The sequence below is a fragment of the Lagenorhynchus albirostris genome, chromosome 20 (assembly GCF_949774975.1).
Source record: "Lagenorhynchus albirostris chromosome 20, mLagAlb1.1, whole genome shotgun sequence".
Taxonomy (NCBI): Eukaryota; Metazoa; Chordata; class Mammalia; order Artiodactyla; family Delphinidae; genus Lagenorhynchus; species Lagenorhynchus albirostris.
In genome coordinates, this window is record NC_083114.1 from 46,090,884 (window position 1) to 46,113,114 (window position 22,231).

The 22,231-nt window shown below is 39.6% G+C and overlaps 2 protein-coding genes across 9 annotated transcripts in view; one reads left to right on the plus strand and one right to left on the minus strand.

Moving 5' to 3' along the window:
* Nucleotides 1-8,361, plus strand: part of MILR1 (mast cell immunoglobulin like receptor 1) — a 25,704-nt gene extending 17,343 nt beyond the window's left edge. Inside the window, exons 5-8 of the mRNA XM_060133723.1 lie at nt 1,372-1,461; nt 2,172-2,240; nt 2,658-2,738; nt 8,026-8,361. Coding sequence (XP_059989706.1) covers nt 1,372-1,461; nt 2,172-2,240; nt 2,658-2,710 — 212 coding nt within the window. The 3' untranslated portion in view covers nt 2,711-2,738; nt 8,026-8,361. The remainder of the gene's footprint in view (nt 1-1,371; nt 1,462-2,171; nt 2,241-2,657; nt 2,739-8,025) is intronic.
* POLG2 (DNA polymerase gamma 2, accessory subunit) overlaps nt 2,662-22,231 on the minus strand; it is a 25,489-nt gene continuing 5,919 nt past the window's right edge. Inside the window, exons 4-12 of one of the 8 annotated variants that reach the window (XR_009537501.1) lie at nt 21,896-22,069; nt 21,156-21,230; nt 20,881-21,021; nt 18,576-18,656; nt 16,256-16,356; nt 14,240-14,357; nt 10,810-10,900; nt 3,488-3,877; nt 2,664-3,390 (exon numbers count right to left, since the gene is read on the minus strand). Coding sequence is in view for 3 of the 8 variants with exons in the window: in XM_060133720.1 (XP_059989703.1) it covers nt 10,811-10,900; nt 14,240-14,357; nt 16,256-16,356; nt 18,576-18,656; nt 20,881-21,021; nt 21,156-21,230; nt 21,896-22,069 (780 nt within the window). In the remaining 5 variants the exon portion in view is untranslated. Of the gene's footprint in view, nt 3,878-9,012; nt 9,316-10,809; nt 10,901-14,153; nt 14,358-16,255; nt 16,357-18,575; nt 18,657-20,880; nt 21,022-21,155; nt 21,231-21,895; nt 22,070-22,231 lie in introns of those variants that run through there. The other 7 variants (XM_060133720.1, XR_009537502.1, XM_060133721.1 and 4 more) reach the window with 7 other exon arrangements.

Below are 22,231 nucleotides of genomic sequence, written 5' to 3' on the forward strand. Positions count from 1 at the left end.
CGCGTCCCCTGCATCGGCAGGCAGACTCTCCACCACTGCGCCACCAAGGAAGCCCTGGCCTGTAATTTTCTTTTTCTCTGGTGTCTTTGTCTGGTTTTGATATCAGGGTGACACTGGCCTCATAGAATGAGTTTGAAAGTGTTCCTTCCTCTTCAACATTTTGTAGAATTCACCTGTGAAGCCATCTGGTCTGGGACTTTTGTTTGTTGGGAGTTTTTTGATTACTGATTCAATTTCATATTGAATGGTAATTGGTCTCTTCATATTTTCTATTTCTTCCTGATTGAGTCTTAGGAGATTGTACATTTTAGGAATTTATCCATTTCTTCTAGGTTTTCTATTTTATTGGTGTATAATTGTTTGTAGTAATCTCTTACAGCCCTTTGTATTTCTGTGGTGTCAGTTTTAACTTCTTTCATTTCTGATTTTATTTATTTGAGCTCTCTATTTTCTTGATGAACCTAGCTAAAGGTGTATCAATTTTGTTTGGCTTTTCATAGAACCAGTTCTTAGTTTCATCAATCTTTTCTATTGTTTTCTTTTAGTCTCTATTTCACTTATTCCTACTCTGATCTTTATTATTTCTTTCCTTCTACTAACTTTTCTTCTTTTTCTATTTCCTTTAGGTGTAAAGTTAGGTTGTTTATTTATGATTTTTCTTGTTTCCTGAGCTAGGATTGTATTGCAATAAACTTCTCTCTTAGAACTGCTTTTGCTGGGTCCCTTAGATTTTGGATGGTTGTGCTTCTATTTTCATTTGTCTCCAGGTATTTTTTTAATTTCCTCTTTAATTTCTTCAGTGACTCATTGGTTGGTTAGTAGCATATTGTTTATCCTCCATGTGTTTGTGTTTTTTGCAGTGTTTTTATTGTAGGTGATTTCTAGTCTCATACTGTTGTGATCAGAAAGGATGCTTGATATGATTTCAATCCTCTTAAATTTATTGCATCTCATACTTTTAAAAAACATGTCTCCTCTTCCTACAAAAAGCGCAGGGTCTTACAAAAGTGGAATTAATATTCTTGAGTACTGGCCAGGACTAAATGGAAGTCAGCTGGGTAATTTACTATCACAGATATTACAAAGCTTTTTACAGCCTATTCTTTTCAGCGAAGGAAAGAAAAGGTGTCTCTGGCCATCTCAAGCATAATCTGATAGGCAAAGGATGTTATTTGCAGACCCAAGAAAATAAATCAGAAGGGTTCCTGCCTTAGAGAAGCAGATGCTATGGACTCCTTGCTGAGTCTATGGTTTTCCTTTAATAGACAACAGTTTAGGCCATTGGAGCAGGTAATTATTTCAGAACTCTGGGGAATTCCCCTCCTGTGGCTAAAGTAGTTTAATTTAATGATTCTGCACCAATTTATATAGGAAAAGCTATGAAAGATAATGCACCCAGAGTCTATGGAAATACACCCGTGGAAGATGGAATATATACAAATATCTGTAAAAATCAAGCAGGTAAGAGAACTTTGTTGGTGATTCTGGTTGGTTTGGGGTTTTTGTCTTTAAAAAATTTTTAAGGTCGTACAGACACATGTGTAAAAAATTGCAGAAGCAGAGTATAGTGTCTCCCTCCCATCCCGACACCCTATCCCACTTTCCAGAGGCATTAACCAATTTTAAAATCCTTCCACAGATATTTTATGTGTATGTTAGCATCTAAATAAATGGTAGCAATGGTAGCATGTCATAGATATGTCATTCTACACCTTGATTTTTTCACTTAACAACGTATCTTGGAGATTTTTTCCTATCAGTTCAGAATGATCCACACTGTGTTCCAATCTCTTTGATGATCACCTCTTAAGGCTGGCATCATTTGCTGCTTTATAGTAAACAGACCCAGGACCTTGGCCAACAATGAGAACAATCCCAGCCAACGCTGACTGAGGGCCGGTCATGTGCCAGGCACAGTGCTAAGCAATTTACCTGCCCTGTCTGGTACAAACGCCACTAACTCCCAATTTATATCATTCCCACTGTACAGATGAGAAATCTGTGCCAGGCTTAGAACCAAGGCAATGTGTTTCCAAAGCCTGAGATGGTAAGTACTCTCTGCAAAGTCCAGAGGTGACATGACATTGTGAGGGTAGCTGGCAAGCCACTGCCCTCAAGTGATCAGAGATTTGGATTATAGGCCCAATAACTGTTTCTTGTCTTTTACCCAGGGACTGAATACTCTCAGGAGATACATTATGCCACCCCCATGTTCCAGGAGGTGGCACCGAGAGATCAGGGTGAGCCACAGTTTGGGATAAGGGATGCTATCGAAATGGGAGAGTAGTCTCTGTGAGGTCACCATACTCCTAGGCTTTAGGAACCCAAGGATGGGATGAATGGGGGCAACATGCATACCCTAGGAAACCAATAGCAATCAGTACCATGGCTCCTAACAAATTTCATCAGGAGATGGGTAGATGGGGAGGAGAGAAGGATGTGGAGGGGAGAATATCATATAAAAAATCCAAAGAGAAGGATGCAGGTGCACTTCTAAAAACTTTTCAAGAATACATCATTTAATATAGTCCAGGAAAAAAAAATACAGTTAATACTTGGTTCTGTCAGGCCACCCAGCTATTAAAATAGAATTTTTTAAGAGCTTCTATGGATATATATCCTAAGTTTACTGAATTATTTTCTCTTTTATATTATAGAAACCTGTAATGATTGTAAAACTGGATATGTCTATTCTGAACTCATCTTCTGAGATTTAAAGATAGAAACTACATCTCAGGGTAAGATGCTTTTTATAAAGCTGATTTCCATAACGAAAAAGCAAACCTGATTGACACTTAAAAAGGTTTCACCTGGTTACCTAAAGTGAATCACTGTTTTTCATGTTTAAACACTATCCTTTGGCCCTTTCAGGTACATCCAATCCTGTCATCAGACAACAGGTTTGTCAGATAGGATCCTGACTAGTGACAGTTTTTAAATGCTTTTGCTATTTTTAGGCATGGACCATTTCCCCCATGACCACACCATTTAATAAAGAATAATTGTTCAACCACTATGCTCTTCATAAGTGCATCCTGGAAGCGCTACAACGATCATCTACCCATCCCTATGCCCATTAAAGGTTCAGAAGCAGACACACAGAGCAAAAGCCATGTCTAAATTCTAAAACAAAAACTGGTGACCTTGAAAAGGTGTCTGAAGAAAATGGCACCTGCAGTCACCATTGGAGGAAGGCAAGATTACTCAACAAGTACACATTTATTATCCATTGCCATTAAAATTTGCTCTCAGCTTCTGGAAGCCTGCAAAATTATTTATATTGATTTCCATGGACTTTCTCAGTCATCAAGATTTAGGTCATGTCAAAGGCATGCCTTTATATGCTGCATTTCCCATCAGCTCTCTGTCAAGAGAACAGCGCAGAGTTGACTTGGGGGAGAAGAGAGAAGTAGATTAGTTTCCCAGGACTGCTGTAACAAATTACCACAAACTGGTGGCTTAAAACAACAGAAATGTATTTTCTTACGGTTCCAGAGGTCAGAAATCCAAAGTCAAGGTGCCAGCAGGGCTGCGCTCCCTCCAAAGGCTCTGGGGCAGAAGTCTCACTTGCCGCTTCCAGTTTCTGGTGGCTCCTGGTGTTTCGTGGCTTGTGGCAGCACCTCTCCAATCTCTGCCTCATCTTCACGTGGCCTTCTCTCCCTCTGCCTTTCTCTTATAAAGACACTGGTCAGCAGATTTAGGTCAATCCAGGTTGACCTCATCTTGAGATCCTTAACTTATTAATTACATCTGCAAAGACACTTTTTCCAAATAAGGTGATATTCACAGGTTCCAGGAGTTAGAACTTGTCTTTTTGGGGAGCCAACATTCAGCCCACTTCAGGGGACAAAATTATTTCTGGTTTGAATCTCTTATCCTAGGAGTTATAAGTTAAGTCCAGTAAAGCCAAGAGGCATTGCTTGGGTTCCAGACAAACAAAATAACTTGACCAAAATTGTTCTGCTCTGTTCTTTTTCTCTGTTCCCAACAATGGACCTTTCACTAGCAAAATCATAGCTATTAGACACTAAATCTGTGGAACACCTACAAGGCCAGTATTATTAACTTGCTTTTACAGGTAAGGAAATTTAGGCTTAAATGGGATAATTTCTCAGGGTCATCCCTAGCTTGGTACGTGGTTGAACTGGGACTTAAATCCCAGCAAAGAACAGCAGCAGCACTGGCTGTGGGAATGCATCTTCAGGGTGGGAAAGGATATTGTGCACACAGGTCCAGATGAATTTGAGGATTTTGTTGCCTAAAGCAGCATTCATGAACATAATTTCCCCCCTTTCTCTGTTGATATTGTTATTTGGAAGAAATTGGTATATCACAGAGGCTAAGAGTGTGGGGGCTGTGGAGTCAGAGTGAGCTGAATCCAGGTTCAGTCCTGTGCTAACTGTGTGACTCTGGGTAAGTTACATAAACTCCCTGGGCTTCAGTTTCCTCATTTGAGAGGGTGGGGGAGAGGAGGGGGAGAGAGAGAAATAATACCTACATCATGGAGCTGCTGTGAGAATTAACTCAGGTAATGGATGTAAAAGGTTTGGAACAGGGCTTGGCACAAAGTAAGAACTAAAACAATGACTAGCTATTCATAGTATGATTGATCATGCTTAGCTTGAGTCATACTAATCGGCTGTTCCCCTTAGAAATCATTAAGTCTTTGAGGTTATAAACTTAGTGACTTGCCCACCGTTGCTTCTTCATGTCTCAATCATGAAGCAGAGCCTGAGGCAAGGACTTGGTGCAGGTTGTTTATATGAGGGCCCAGGGAGAGTGAAATAGAGAAGGAAAGGGGTGGGGAGGGGCTAGCAAATTAATGAGCATACCAGTAACTGGATTTGATCCTATTAAGACCTTATTTTTTTATGTATGTATGTATGCAGGCTGCACTGGGTCTTAGTTGCTTCTTCATTGTGGCATGCATGCAGGATCTAGTTCCCCAACCAGGGATCGAACCCAGGCCCCCTGCATTGGGAGTGTGGAGTCTTACCCACTGGACCACCAGGGAAGTCCCCTATGAAGACCTTTTGAGGTCTTGAAGTCCAGAATGCCCCTGGGTTTCACAGCATGCCCTGAATTGACAGCCTCTCATTTTCTCTTGCAAAGCTTCTAAAGCAGTTAGTAGAAGCCAACCAACTCCACAATCCATATAATTACTATTGCCTCATGCCTTTCAAGTGCTAGAACTATTGCATAACCTAGTGCTTCATTATCTACCTCTGCTCCCTTCCCCACTGCAGGGGAAAGTCTTAGAAATTGTGAAGCTATGGCATGTAAGGATTATCTCCACTCCCCTTACCACCGGCAACAGAGTCCTTATTGCCATTCATCCTGGGAGGAATTCCGTTTCCCAGGGCTGCTTTCTAGGGCCTTCTGATAGTCTTATCCTGAGCTAGCCTGGAAAGCAGAGCCTGAGAAAAGGCCTTGTGTGGAACAGAAGGGACACTAGGGAACAGGCGTGAGGGACTGGAGGAAAAGCCAGAACAAGGTATAAGGTTGAGCTGGGCATTGCTGTGGGCAACTGGCGCTTGACCCCACTGGAACCATCTGCAGAGTGAAAAAATGTCTCTCAGAATTGTCCACTTGAGGACTGATAGTGAGAAGCATTTACCCATCAGCTTCCATCCCCCACTAAGGGCTGCCCCAGGAGGTGATGCATCTCCCACTTCTAGGCTGTGCATGTGGGCATTCCAAGTGCACTTCCATTGGCGTCTCACCCAGGGCACTGGAAAGCCCCAGGGCAGAAAAGGAGTGATATGTATTGTATAGTTAAAGCAAGAAAGCTGTCAGCACAAAGTGGGTGAGGCCTCAGATGCAGCTGGAATCAGAGGTGGGGCCCAGAGGATGTGACTGGTGGTTGCTCTGCCATCTCTCAACATTTCCTTTGTAACAACTATAATAACGACAATAATAATAACTGCCATGGGCAGTTAAGTGTCAAGTGTACTTATCCTCACAACTCCCTCCTCACCCAACTCTGAATTTCTGTGGCTTCCGCCTGTACCTACCCACTGAGCAGATGTTGAGCCCCACCCGCATGGCTTTTGCATGAATTGTTTAGGAGGGGAAGAAGAAAAGGAAGAGGAAGAGGATCTACTGAGTTTTCGTTTCAATAGTTACACTTTTTTCATGTCTAGAAGTTTCCCTTTGGTTCTTTTTTTAAATTTATTTATATATTTATTTTTGGCTGCATTGGGTCTTTGTTGCTGGGCACGGGCTTTCTCTAGTTGTGGTGAGCGGGGGCTACTCTTCGTTGTGGTGCGTGGGCTTCTCATTGCAGTGGCTTCTCTTGTTGCAGAGCACGGGCTCTAGGCCCCTGGGCTTCAGTAGTTGTGGCTTGCAGGCTCTAGAGCGCAGGCTCAGTAGTTGTGGGGCATGGCCTTAGTTGCTCCGCAGCATGTGGGATCTTCCCGGACCAGGGCTCGAACCTGTGTCCCCTGCATTGGCAGGTGGATTCTTAACCACTGTGCCGCCAGGGAAGTCCAGCCATGTCCTTTATGGTTAGTGTTTTTTTGTGGATGTGTGCCCAGATGAATATTTTTTCAACTTGAGGTCATACAACCATTACCGTATACTACTATCTACTAAGGGCTCTTTTAGTTTACTTTCATATTTCAGTTTATATCCGCCTGGAATTGTTTCTGTGATGTGAAATTGCCATCATACTTGTTTCCACTCCCCCGCATGGACATACCCCGTTGTTCCAGCACTGTCAACTGAAAAGACTGTCCTTTCCCCACTAAACTGCACTGTCACCTTTGTCACAAATCAAATGCCCATATACATGTGGGTTTCTTTCTGCACTCTAGATTCTGTTTCATTGCTCTGCTTATCTCTCCATATCAATGTCATACTCAGCTTTCAAATGCATCTTGATAACTGCAAGAACAATTTTCCCACCTTGTTCTTTTTAAGAATGTCTTAGCTATTCTTGACCTTTTGCATTCTGTATAAATTTTAGACTCAGCTTATTATTTTCTTAAAGAAAAAATGCACATAATAGGGATTGATTGATATTGCATTGAATTTGTAGATCAATTTGGGGAGAATTAACATTTTTACAGTATTGAGTTCTCCAAACTACAAATATCTCACCATTTGTTTATGTCTTCTTCAATTCTCTCAATAGCATTTTATCATTTTCTGCATAAACAGCTTGCACATCTTTTGTTAGATTTAGTCCTAAGTACTTGATATTCTGATGCTATGGTAAATTGGTTTTTGTTGTTGTTGTTTGTTTTTGTTTTTTTGGGTGAAGTAGAAAAGAATAGCTTTATTTCTTTGCCAGGCAAAGGGGGCCACAGCAGGCTCATGCCCTCAAACCTGTGTGTCCCAACCTGGAGGGGTAAGTGAAGAGTTTTACAGTAATGGTTCAAAGAGGAGGGCATGATCAGGTGGTGGACATGCTTCTAATTGGTTGATGGGGAGGTAAGTGGGAGTTAGTTAGCATCATCAGCCTTCTGGTTCAAACCAGTCTGGGGTCTACGTGCTTGTGGGCAGCACAGAGTTAACTTCTCCCACCTGGTGGGGGTTTCCATATGATTTTAGATGCTATCCATTCCAAGGTATTCTCTCAACCAGGTGTTAGTGCCCAAAAAGTTCTCGCAAAGAAATGGCACAGAAGACATCCCAGTGGTGCTGACGATGAGCGGGAGTTGGTCTAGCTATAAGTTGGGAATAAAGGGTCAGCACCTGGTTTCAGGACTTAATGAAGCTCAGGTTCTTGATGTCTCATCACAGAAAGAATTTAGTGAGAGACAAAGTGATAGGTAAAAAGTAGACTTATTTATAGAGAAACACACTCCACAGACAGAGTGCGGGCCATCTCAGAAGGCGAGAGTGGCCTTGGGAGACACACTCCACAGACAGTGTGGGCCATCTCAGAAGGTGAGAAAGGCCGGTAAATTGTATTTTTATTTCATGTTGTGGATATATAGAAACAAAATCACTTTTTTTGGTTGACTTTATATCCAGCAACCTTGCTAAATTCTCTTTTTGATTTTAACAATTTATCTGTAGGTTTTTCTTACAATCTGGAGATCAGAAAACTACTGCTGCTGTTACCGCTGTTGCCTCTGCCACAACTGCCTCACCCAGAAACTGGAGCCCAATGGAGTGTGGAGTTATGCCACTGGAGACAGTTGCTTTTCAGTGGAAACCATCACCTCCCTTCTACTTTCCAGGTCCCATGTACATGCATCTAATTGGTAGAAGATATTCACAGCCATGCCCTGGCAGCAAAGGAACTGTAATTTTTCAGGTTTCAGACCCCACCAAATAGAAGAAGGGTTATGATGTGGCTTAAGAGAACCAATCAAAATAGCTACCACACTAGACAAAATATCAATCAAGACTGAGGGGGAAATAAAGACATTTTAAGACAAAGACTGAGAAGGAGGTTTCCCAATCACATTCACACTGAAAGAACTACACAGTGTACTCGATGAAGAAGGAAACTGAATACAGAGGAAGGGTGTAGGATTCAAGAAGCATATGAGTAAATGTGTGTGTGTGTGTGTGTGTGTGTGTGTGTCAGGGGGAGGCACAGAGTGAGAGAGAGAGGTCTATGAGGTCTGAAAACATTATAAAGTTACCATGATTTTGAAAGTGTGGTATGGGTATATGGCTGGAGAAGTAGAAATATGTAAATGTAACAGGACAAAGTCCAGATATAGATCTAAATACATACAGGAGTTTAGCATATGAAAAATATGGCATTTTAAGTCAATGGGGAAAAGATGCAATATTCAATACACTTTAAAAACTTGAGAACATATTTAATAAGTTAGAACTCCACTTCATTCTTTGCAATAAAATTAATTCAGCTAGCTCAAATATTAAAATACCTAAAAATGAAGCCACAGAAGTGCTAAAAGAAAACAGGAGGAATTTTATAATAATCTTTAAGAGGGAAAGGCTTTTCTAGGTATGACTCACAATCCAGAAGACATAAATGATTGTTAAATTTAGTTAGATGAAACATTTAAAAATTACATTTAAAAATCTTAAACTACGTCAAAAGAATGGGGGGGTATTTTGAATCCATGTCTTTCATAAAGTATGAAGTTCTACAATATATAATGAGCTCTCACAAATTAAGAAAAAAGCCAAAAATCCAATAGGAAACCAGGAAAAGGCAGTATCTGCAAGGTGACACTAGGGCAGCACAAAAACCTTGATGGGATGAAGAGCTGCAAACAGGTGTGCTCTGACCAGCTGCCCTCAAGCATTTGTCCCTTCTGCCCCTTCTGCTCCCAGAGCTGGGAGATTACAACCTAAGGAGACTGCCTTCTCTCAGTGCTGCTTCTCCTGAAGGATGTAAAGGGGAGACTTAACCAGAGGAGTGATCAACAGTGGTTCAGTGATGTCTTAAGCTCCTTCTTTCTCCCTTACTGCCCTGGAGGGACATGGGCTAGTGCCTTGTCTTTGACCTTTATTACACACAACCAGAGACAGTAACTGAGATTTCGGGTAGTACACAAACTTATAGGTTAGGACAATTAGACACCTAAGGATTACAATGACCTTCAAGCACATCTCCTTGGCCCCTCAGACATAATGCAGGGGAAGGCACAGCTGGAGAAGGGCCAGAGCAGGACCCTCTAAAGGGCAGGGGCTCCTCTTGCCAGGTCCAGGAAGGGCATTGCTACCTCTCTTGTCCTGGCCACCATCACCTGGGCATTGTCAGAGCTCCTCTAACATTCCACTCTCCAGTGATCTTTTCAAAATAACAGTATGTCCCTTCTCTGCTCAAACTTGTGCCCCCTCCTGCCCTAGTGGCTTCCAGATTCCTTGCTGTGGCCCCCATGGCTCTAAGCAACATGGGCCCTGACCACCTCTCTGACCTCACCTTCTCCCCTTCTCCCATCTGTTCTGGCCTGCTTTATGTTCCTTGCTCACTCTACACCATTTTCCTCCTAAGGGCCCTAGCACTTGCTACTCCCTTCTGCCTAGAATGTGCTGCCCCAGATGTTCACACAGCTGGCTCCTTCACATCATTCAGTCTCAGCTGGAAGGCCAGTCCTCAGAGGCTCCCCTGATCGCCTATGTAAAGCACACTACCCCAGGCATGATGTAGCACGCCATCCTGCCCTATTTTACAACACCTGAAATTACCTGAAATTGCCCATGCACCTACTTGCTTATTGTCTGTCCCCGCCTCCCCACCCCTAGAAGGGCCTTGTCTGTTTTGTTCACCACTACATCCCCAGCACCTAGAGTTCCTGGTACTTGGATGCTCAAAAAGCCTTTGTGAATAAACAAAATGAAGAGATATACAACACATATAATAACAGGCCAGTCTTTAGGAGAAGCACAACTACCCCTGGCATTTAAATCTGAGAGAAATTTCTCCCATGCTTCCTCACAGGAAGACGTGGTGTACATAGCAAACAAATGCCCTCAAGAACATTCTTATGGCTAAATGAAGAATGAGTTTTATAGAACTATTTCTCATAACATCTTTCAGTACATATTGGTGTGGTGTAATACCTAAGAAGAGTATTTGATAAAACAAAATTTATTAAATGCAATTGGGCTGGAGGGAAGTTTTGTCAAAATAATACCATCCAGGTATGCAGCTCTCTGATAAATTTAACAGTGGTTACTACAGGAGTGAACATCAGAAACCACCCGTAAGTATTTTAAAATATACTTATGAGGGCCCCACTGTTAAGAGAAATAGTAAGTCTGTCTGGGATAGGGCTCAAATATATTTATTTTTAAAAGCTCCACAGGAGATTCTGATGTGTAACTTCAGTCAGACACTTCTGATCTGGATAATCCTCCATAAATATTACTTACCTCAACTGCAGTATAGACATTCCATGTTGCCAGTTAGTGCAGTCAGCTGATCTGAGACCAGGAACACAATCTTCCTGTGAGGCTGAGGCCCCTAAGAAGACAAAGTACCTAAATAAAGGTACCTGTGGGCAGGACTGAGATTTTCTTCAGAAAAATAATTTTTAAAAACATTTTATTCTCAGTTATATTAAAACTAAATATTGGACCCCAAACTGCAAAAATGAAATTTAAACTTTTAAGTAGACATATGGTGGGAATACAGGCATTGCAGTACTGAGAGTTCTGTGGTTAAGGTGAGATAAAGCAAATGAGCAGTTGTGTGTCATGGCATTCTAATTTTATCACCCTCAGTATTCTTGAGAATTGGGATTCTTTTTTTTTTTTGCGGTACGCGGGTCTCTCACTGGTGTGGCCTCTCCCGTTGCGGAGCACAGGCTCTGGACACGCAGGCCCAGCGGCCATGGCTCACAGGCCCAGCCGCTTCGCGGCATGTGGGATCTTCCCTGACTGGGGCACAAACCCGCGTCCCCTGCATCAGCAGGCGGACTCTCAACCACTGCGCCACCAGGGAAGCCCCAGGGTTCTTGATGTGGGAGGAGATACAGATGTGTGATAGAAGAGGTTAAAGTAAAAACTCTTAAGTCCTAAAGGGGCATGAGGGGACTTTTGGGGGGTGATGGAAATGTTCTATATTATCATTGTGGTAGTGGTTACACATTTGTCAGAACTCATAATCTGTACATTTAAAATAGGTAAATTTACTGTATGTAAATCATATCTCAATAAAGCTAATCCACACACACATATACCAGTCCTGAATTTGAATTGCAATTATTGGTGAGTTCGTGATGGCACCCAGAGTATAGTCTCCAAACAGTTTTCCAGTAAAATGAACCAGGGCTACTTGGAGAAACTCTAAACTATACAATCTCTATATTACATATTAGATACCAAGGAAGCTATCAAAGACTACTAAAGTTGTGCCAAAAGGACTTGAGGCCAACATGAAGAGGCTCCTACTGGCCAAAGACAGAACAATTTGTGCATGAAAAAGAGTAACTTTAAAGAGGACAAATCTAGCATTTCTCCCACCTTTCCCATACCTCTAAGCAAACAGCAGATGAGATATTTTCTTTTATATAAGTATTCTAGCTAATAAATAAAGAAGGAAGATGGAATCAGAATATCACCATTTTGCCACCTCTAATGAACTGACTGATCTAGGCACTGGTCAATGATTGCTAGCATTCCTCCAAGAGAAACAGCCAGACAGTCACTGCTCCCTGATGGGAGAATACAGCCTATAAAATAATCTTGCCCCCCCGCCCCGCCAAACTGAACTTGAAGCTGATCAAGCCTCTGGATTCAATTCCCAATCTATAGGAAATATATAGAGAGGAATAGGTTAAACTACACCAAGGGGATTCAATAAGCAAAATCCAAACAGTAGAAAACACCATAACAAACAACTCAAATGTCTTGGGGGGGAAAAAAAAAAAAGTGTGAGCAGGTGAGAGAGAACTCAAATCTATTGTATAAGGATAAGAGAGACTAAAAGACCTACAACCAACTTTAATAAATGGGTCTTATTTGGATCCTGATCCAACAATGAGACAACTGGAAACTAAGTGGATATGATATTAAAGAATTGGTTTTTAAAAACTTTTTATTATTAAAATCTTCAAACATACACAAAAAGAAGCAGTACATGAACTCCCATGTACCCATCACTCAAATTCAACAACTCAGCACTATCCCTATTTTCCCTCCATATTCTACCACTTTTTTTTTTTTTTTTTTTGCGTTACGCAGGCCTCTCACTGTTGTGGCCTCTCCCGTTGTGGAGCACAGGCTCCGGACGCGCAGGCTCAGCGGCCATGGCTCACGGGCCCAGCCGCTCCGCGGCATGCGGGATCTTCCCGGACCGGGGCACGAACCCGTGTCCCCTGCGTCGGCAGGCAGACTCTCAACCACTGCGCCACCAGGGAAGCCCCTACCACTTTTTAAAACTAAATTTTAAAACAAGTCTCAGATATCATATATTTTTACTCAAAAATATTTAAGTATGTGTCTCTATCAGACAATGACTTTTTAAAAAGAAAAATAAAGCCATAATATCATTATCACACCCAAGGAAATTCTCAATAATTCCTATTATCATCTACTGTTCATTTTTTTCAGGCGTGAGAATGGTTAACTTAACAAAAGATCCTGAACTAAAATATTTACAAATGAACCGATAGCTGCGATCTGCTTCGAAATAACGTAGAAGGGCGATGTGGGGTGGATGAGGCAAGACTGGTCAAGGGTTGATGGTTGTCGGTGCTGGGTGATAGGTACATGGGGTTAATTATACTATTCTGTGTATGTTTGTGTTTGAAATTCTCCCCAAGAGCAAAAAATAAGAACCAAAAAATAAAGACCTACTAAGTAAAGTCAACTCAGATAAGCCAGCCAAGCTTTTAAGACATTTTACACAAAGTATCAGAATTTTTGTCAGGTTGGTAATGACAACATAGTTAACACAAACATAATCAGCACACAAAAGTTTAAAGATTTCTTATAAACATATCTATTAGAATCAGACATGAAATACACTAATATTAGATTATGCCATTTAACATTTATTTTAGCTTGCTTTGCAAAAGTCAATAAATGTTCTCATTATTAAAATTTTAGTTTTAGGTTAATCTTTGATATTTGACAGTGTATATAAAGACCCTTCTTTCCTGATAACAAAACCCATTTCAGAGAAGACAAGACAGTACTGCCCCAAGGGATAAATTGTGTTTGATCCAAATTAATCACGATATTCTCATTCCCTTGGACAATGACTGGCCTAGTAATGACCATGTGATTCAGTTCTGATAAATAGAATAAAATGTAAATAAGTCTTCTGACCGGGATGTTTGGGAAAGCTTTTACTTTCCTAATTAAAAACAGAAGAGCCTTGGCTGGCTAGCTCTTATCTCTTTGACTTTCTTCCTAACTCGAATGTGGCTGAGAAGGCTAGAAATACATCCGCCATCTTGTGACCAAGAAGAAACAAGTATAAAGATAAAAGCCAATATACTAAAGATGGTGGAAAGACAGCCAAGCGCCTTGCTCCCTAACTACTATAGAGGAAACAATTACACCAGCTCTGGACAGTCTACCCCCTCGATTTCTTGTTATGAAAGAAACAAACTCCAATTTGCTTAAGCCAGTATAGCAGTCCTTTTGTTTCTTATAGCTGAACATATTCCTGATACCATGAAATACATCAAGAAATATAATAAAAACTAAATCAAAAAAAGCACCAAAAAAACCACTAATAATAATCTCAGTTAAATAAGACAACCAAATTAGGAAAGGAGAATATTTATTACACAAATATTAGAATCTATACATTCTTAGCTGATGATATATATTTAGTTAAAAAGTCTTTTACTTTGGATATATGCATCGTTTCCTTCATTGTGGTGTCTCTACTTCTCAGATGTATTAATCCATTCTCCAAAGTAGCTTCAGTAATCAACACTGTGAAGAGGATACTCATTTCATCATATCTAAGAAAAAAAGGTAGTTAACCAAAATATGTGAGCACAAATATAGACTGTAAATTCACCACATTACCAGCTTTAATTACTCAGGAGCCAATGCCACCTTCAAGAGTCACAAAACTCAGGGACTTCCCTGGTAGTCCAGTGGCTAAGGCTCCAAGCTCCCAATGCAGGGGGCCCAGGTTCGATCTCTGGTCAGGGAGCTAGATCCCACATGCTGCAACTAAAGTTCCTGTATACAACAACTAAATTTCTATAAAAAAATTAAGAAAGAAAGAAAGGAAAAAAAGAGTCACAAAACTCAAAGGCAGGGCTTGAGAACTGAACCCAAAAATACTTTTTTCAAGTTTCTGAATCATTTTCAAAGTAAAATTTTCAGGAAGTTTCTGACTTATTGTAATAGCTAGGAAGTCATAAAAGAAAAGAAAATATAAGAAATAAACACTGGTACCTCAACACACCATTTGGTGTGATCTGGATGAACCTCAGAATAACCTCAGCCTTTTGGTATTTAGATACAATCCGAGAAAATAATTTTAGACAAAACTCTCCTATAATACTACTATAATATTAAGATCTAGTGTACAACAAATTATACCAAAAACCATGCTAAATGTATACCTTAGTACACTAACTTACAGTTTCTAGTTTAGCAATAACTGAATATGTTCCACACTGGCCTTCCTTCTGTTTACCCAGTCATACTATCTGATTGTTTCTTTTCTTTTAGGACTCCACCAGAAATTATCTTATTTATCTACTTGCCTGTTGTCTATTCTATCCCACTAGAATAAGTGTCATTAAGAACAGGAAACTTTTCTGTGTTGTTTATTGCTGTATCAAAGAACAAAAAATATAGTGGGTACTTAATAAATATCTGGAGAAAAGTATTCTGGGACAAAGGAAAAAAACTATCCTGGGACATAAAGCCTTTACCATGTAAAGAACAATTGTAACTTGATATTGTCCACATGACTCAAAGGGTAAGATTTTAGAAACTGAGAACACTGGAAAGTTCAAGTACCACCCCTTCATTTTATATATGATAAAGCCATCAGTTGCTTTATCTATAGAAACTTATTTTTCTTCTGACATCATCTGAAAGGTATATTTTAACAAGTTACTACAGAACTGAGGAGCAAAACACGAAGCTTCACAACTTTTCACCTAAAAGATATGTATTCAACACAAAAAGCTAAAAAAATAACAAAATAAACCCAAAGTAGGGAAAAATGAATTATTTTATTAAAAAACAGAAGTTAATGAAAATAGCAGGGGGTAAGACTAGAGACAGGAGATCAGTTAGGAGATTATTTCAATAATCCAGTCAAGAGATACTGGTGATCTTAATGGGGAGATGTGGATGTGAGATACATTTAGGAGGAAGACAAGAGTTAGTGATGGACTAGACTTTAACAGTAAGGAAAAGGGAGGAGTGAAGGACAATATCCAGGTTTCAGTCTTGAGCAATCAGGTAAACAGAGGTGCAGATCACCGAGAAAACTAGTTCTCTGTTCTCTGGAATAGAATTACCTTCCACTCAGCCTGAGAATGAACAAGGCCAGCAAGGAAAAGGCACTCCACTCATGTTCCCCCAGTCCTGATTCAACAAATGTGTCTAATATAAATAATTCCATCCCTGATAAACTGATAAACTCAGGTACACATACTTCATGGTATTAAGTCTTGAAGTTTCACATAGTTTGCACTTACATATACCTGATGAGTATTGTTTCCTGCTGTACCAATTAACTAAGGGTATGTGGTTCTGTAAATAGGAAAGTTAGGAATAATTTTGAATTATAGTATATATAGATATTTAGAAGAAATCTGTTATAAAGAAACATCGTATAATCAAAAACTCTGAATACATTTTTTTAAGCAAGAAAAAACAACATTCTTACTTTGAATAAAGTTGTTCCAATGAGGATGGCACAGTTTCCAAATAACCAGGCCACACAGATATTCCATTTTCTAATAATTCATTAAATAGCCCTTGACAAACCTGGGGAAAAATACAAAAACTCTGAATATGAAAGAAAGAAAAGTAGCTAGAGTTATTACCCTATTTTTATGAAACCACCAATCATCTTTTTCACTCTTTAAAGTGGGCATAAATCCCTTTAATTACATGATAATATTGTTGATAATTTTATATATTGTATACTTAAAAATTGTATACTTCTTCTGAAGAACTTAAACACTGCAAAGCTGAATACTAAATGCAAATCTGAAATTTTTATACCAAATATAAGAATTTTTATTATCATCATTCATAACACAAATAAACAAAAGCAAAACAGATTCTATCAGAAAAAAACAGTCCAAAGGGCTAAGTTAACTCTAAACTTATCTGAGACTTGAGAACTGAGCCTAAGGGTTATAATACGATGTAAGGAAGAGAAGGAAGAGCCATTAAAGGAAACTAAGGAGAAGGAGCCAGAAAAGTATGAAGAAAACCCAGAGTGGTGTTCCTGAAGCCAACTAAAGAAAATGTTTCAAGAAGAAAAGAATGATTGATTAGTTTCAGTGGAATGCTGGAGACAAAAGCCTGATTGGAAATACAGAAGTAATGATGAGTAAATGACATAGTACACTTTACTGTTTTCTTAAAAATGGTGAAGCAAGAAAAAGAAAAATTTAAAACTCCCTTAACAATCTAGAACTAAAATTCTAAAGCAGAATTTCTCTCATTGGCACTGCTGATATAGGATGTTTAGCAGCATCCCTGGTCTCCATTAGATGTCCGGACCACCCTTCCCCACCTTCTGACAACCAAAAATGTCCCCCAAAATGTCCCCAGATATTACCAAATGTCCCCATGGGGAGGGAGAGGGGGAGGATGGTGGGATGGGGTAGGGGTGTGTGCCTGAGCTAGAGCACTGTTTCTCAAACTTAAACACCAGAATCACCTGGAGGGCTTGCAAAACACAGATGGCTCAGCCTCGCCCCCCAGAGTTTCTGATTCAGCAGGTCTGGCAAGAATTTGCATTTCTAACAAGTTCCCAGGGAAAGACCACAGCGAAGTAAATGGGTGTTAAGGTACAGGATATTTTGGGGATAGATGAGAATATAGATATTAATAAATCTAAGAAATTATCAGGGAAAAATAAATATGAGTTTTAGTAAGTTTAGTTTTGGTTGCCAGCAGAAAATGTGCTCTAACAGAAGGTAGAAAAGGAGAGAAAAAGTTCTAAGCATGATAAAGCGCAGGTGAAGACATGGGGAAATAACCCACAAAACCTCTTTCATAGCCCAGAAAGTTACATACGTAAGGATTCTCTTTGTCATACTGCTGAGGGGAAAAGTGTTAAAAACAGAATAAGACACTACTCTTTTGGTAAAACACCCAAGGCACAAAATACTACTAATATGCTTACAAACAAAAACAAAACAAAACAAAAGGCCTGCAATGGTAATGATGAAAATCTACGAAGCAGAGTTCTTTGTCCTTCAAGCAAAAAAATCCCTAGGAACTTGGTACCTACCAGGGTGTTGTGGAGCCTCCTGCAATCCTGGGGGAAATGTGGAAATTAAGCCATTCTCTTCCCTTTCCCTGAGCTCATTATCCCCACCTTCCCAGACCCCTGCACAGGAGCCCGGGAAAGCCAGGTCAATCTTTCTAGTATCCTCACTCAGGTCCCTGGATGGGTCTGAGATACCCAAACAGAAATGACTGCTGAAGTGGTCCTGGTTTTTCTTAACAGTATTTAATTTGACCAGATAGATTAGAAAAATAAGATTACAGATCTAGAACTTGTGCTTATACCAAAAAGTATCAAAAGTGTTAAGTTAAAAAGGGAAGAGGGTAAGAAATAATTCACTAGACGTCTGTACAAATATTTTGATTGCCAAAATTATGCATACTCATTTAAAAAAATGCAACTATGACTGGGCATGACATTAACAGCAAGGCCCACTGAACTGTATTCAGCTTCTTTAATATAATATACTTCAAATTATCTGTAATTAACTGTAGTATTTATTATTATTTAATTAAAATTCATTAATGAATGATTTAATTAAAAATTTAAAAATTCATTAAAAATGGATTTTTTCATTGAATAAAAATTTCATTATTTAATTAAAATATGTTCACAGTTCATTATTTAATTAGAATTTTTTTAAAAATGAATCAAAATAAAACTTTAGATGGCAAACTACTCATTTACTTGGAATAACAGTTATAATTGAAATCATGACATTAAAACTTATTTAACCCACCTGTCTTAGTTCCACTGTTGGGCCTCTTCCCACATCCAAAGCAACCTTAATAGGGGCTAAACAAGGGTGAAGTTTAAGCACCTAAAACAATTTAAAGAGAAGGGGTAAAAAGGACGAGCACTAATTAACATGAAGCTGTTTAAGCAGTTAAAATTTTCTGTGTGAAAATGGAAGCTAGCTGAGGTCATAAAAAATATCACACAATGATGTATCAACCATCTTTATTCAGCTGCTCATAGATTTCTCCATTCAGGCATTCTACAGAAATAAGTTCACTTGATATTCTCCCATTTTCTGACAAATCCATTTTCTCTCAGTTGAAATGCCCCTTTCTGGCATCACTGCCTTCCCTACCCAGCCTGAGCCATGTGGCTTATCACTTGGACTTTCTCTTGCCAAAACCCATCACTCTATTCATTCATTCAGCCATTCAACAAACATGTGAATGGCTACTTAGTACAAGAAATAATTCTAGGTGGTGGGGACAAAAATCCTGTCCCTCATAATGCAGAGAAGCAGATAACAAAATAGATAAGTAAATAATATATTTGAAGGTGGTTAAGCGTTGAAAAAAAAAGAAGATAGGAAGTGCTGGCAAGGGGTGGGCTGGTGGAGGGTTGTTTGCTATTTTAAATAAGGTGGTAAGAGGGAATTCCCTGGCGGTCCAGTGGTTAGGACTCCACGCTTCCACTGCAGGGGGCGAGGTCTCTGGTGAGGGAACTGAGATCCCACATGCCGCACGGTGCAGCCAAAAAAAAAAAAAAAACTACAATAGGACCATTAAAAATAAATAAATAAATAAGGGGGTAAGAGAAAGTCTCCTTTCTGAGGTGACATGTGAGCAGACTTGAAAGGGGATGGAGGGACGAGACGTGGACTTGGAGGAAGAGCACTCAGACAAAGGGGAGCATTAATGACAAGGCTCTTGAGCTGGGAGCACACATTGGGCATGTTCTAGAAACAACAATAGGTCTGTGCTGCTGGAGCAGACTGAGTAAGGTGGAGAGGAGTTGAAGGTCAAAAGGGATACTGCTTTGTAAAACATTTTAGGGGCTTTGGCTTTTCCTCTGAGTGAGAGGAGGAGCTTATTGGAGTGTTTAGAGCAGAGGAACAAAGTAACGCGTACCTTTTAAAAGGGCCACTCAGTGCAGGGAGGTGGGGATGATGGTGGCTTAGATCAGACTGCGAACAGGGGAGGTGCTAAGAAACCGTCAGATTCAGGATATATTTTGAAGACAGAATCAAAGAGGTTTTGCTGATGGTTTGGATGTGCAGTATGTAAGAGAAAGAAAAGAAAGGATCCCCCCTGTTTGTCTGCTACACACACCCTATAAATCCCAAACAATTCTATAAATGGCCACATCAGGCTAAACAAGCACTGCATAATAAATCACTAACTAGGCAGAGTGGTGCTACAAACTCATGGTGTCTAATCCCAGTTGAGCACTCAACACGTGAAAACTTTTGATTTTGGGGAAGCTCCCTTTCCCATTCAAGGGAAATATGAGTATTCTAAACTCTTGCCACTTAAACCCCTACTCCTCCACATTTTAAGCTAATAATCTTGCTTCCTAATTCCCCAAGAAAATAGAGGATATGAGTAAAACTTCCTTCAAGGGCTAACCAGCTCTAGTAGCCTATTTATATCTATACAATTGTTTCTTTCCACCCTGCTGTTTCAAAATATAACTCCCTTTTCAAGACAAAACCCCCCAACTTGTGTTCTTGATTCTGTCTTGGTCCTTCCTGTTTCTTCTAAAATCTTGCTCCATTAGGTACTTCATTTCTCTCCTATTTCTTCAACCCCTCCTCTCTCTTGATTTTCAGCCCATAAAAATGCTCAACTTGCACATCCTAAAATAAGCCTTTCCCTTGACCCAGACCCATGTCTAGTTCCTGTGATCCAGTGATCAGCCACTTGGGGTCAGACCAGAAGCAGAGAGGTTAATACCACAAGTCTTGCTGGCCTGTTTTACTTACTCCTACTTAACACTCAGCTTCTGATACAAGCAGAAGCCATAAGTGAAAAGGCTCAGGGGCTAAGAATCAGAGACAGCTGTCCAGCTGCCCAAGTTCAAACAGAAACGCCTTTGGGATTACCCAAGAGGGATTCCTTCTTCTATTCTGTGAGAACCTGCTTATTATTCCTGTGGGCAGATTCTAAAAAAACCTGAAAAATAAATAACTTGCACTAAAAAAATTATTATTCAGAGTTTATATTAGAAACCAAGTACACTAACATAAAAAAAGGGAGAGAAATTTATATTTTTAATTTCCCAAGTCTATCTCTGAAATATCAAAGCACCTTTCTATGAAGATCTTTCTTTCTTGTAAAGGAGTTCTCTGTTAGCTGGAAAGAATCGTAGAGATATGCCAGCATGCCTCGGTCTAGATCTCCATTTATGGATAAAACAGAAGGAACCACATTTTTCCGTCCATCTCTACCCTTCACAGAAAAGGAGAACAAAAATAAAGCATCATTTAGCAGAACTACCTCTTAAAATTACATTTTTCACTTACAGAATCAGAATACAAATTGATCAGTAAGTCTAGATAGACTGATGAAATTTTTAAAATTACCATTTGGCAACCCTCATAGTAATAATCAATTTGGGCAAGAATCATCAATGGATGTTGCAACCAGTAGGCCAGAATCTGGTGAGAAACAGGTTATTTACATAGTCAAAGTATCTGCCCACAAAAGGCTTATTAATTACTCATCAATTAATAAGTACAAAATACTTATCAACTTTACACTGGAGAAACCTGGAAGCATCATCTTAACCAAGCGATAAAAGTTAACATCACCAGTAACAAGCCAATATGATGCACTGAGAAGAGGGTAGCACCATTTCTGTGGCATTCTTAGCAAAAATACATAAATCATGAGGAAACATGAAAGAAACTCAAACCAGGGGACATTCTACAAAGTAACCGGTCTGTACTCTTCAAAACTGTCAAGGTCATGAAAGACAAGGAAAAATAAAAGGAACTATTTGAAGGAAACTAAGGACACATGACAACTACATGAAATACAGGATCCTAGATTGGATCCTGGACCTATAAAGGGCAGATTAGAATAATTGGTTACATCTGAAGGGTTCTGTGGATTTGAGAATAATAGCAGATTACTGTTACTTTCCTGATCATAATGATTGCATTGTGGTTATACAGGTGAGTCCCTGTACTTGAGAAATGCATACTGAAGTATTAAGACGTCATGGGGCACCATGTCTACAGCTTATTCTCAAATGGTTCAGAAATGATCACAGTTAGAGAATCTGGGTAAAGGATACATAGGCGCGCAAGGTAAAACATACATGTAATTGAGCTACATTTTCAGGATACATGCGTAAAAGTTCATGATCTCCTAGATTCCACAGGGTTTCTATTGGCTCCTTTCCCCACGGAAAATTGTAGTAAAGTTTGTTTCCTTTTCGGCCCGCTTCATCCTGACAATCACTGCTGCTGAAGTTAGATGGACTCACAGCAAACTGGAAAAGAAAGTTTGTCTTATTAACTTATTAAAATAAATATTAAAAAGTAAAGTTGCCCCCAGCAACTGAATGAAACTGGTCAAGTCCCAAATAAAAAATTGTTAAGTTTAATTAAATATGAGTGAATATACTGTTACAAATAGTGTTTTTTAATCTGAA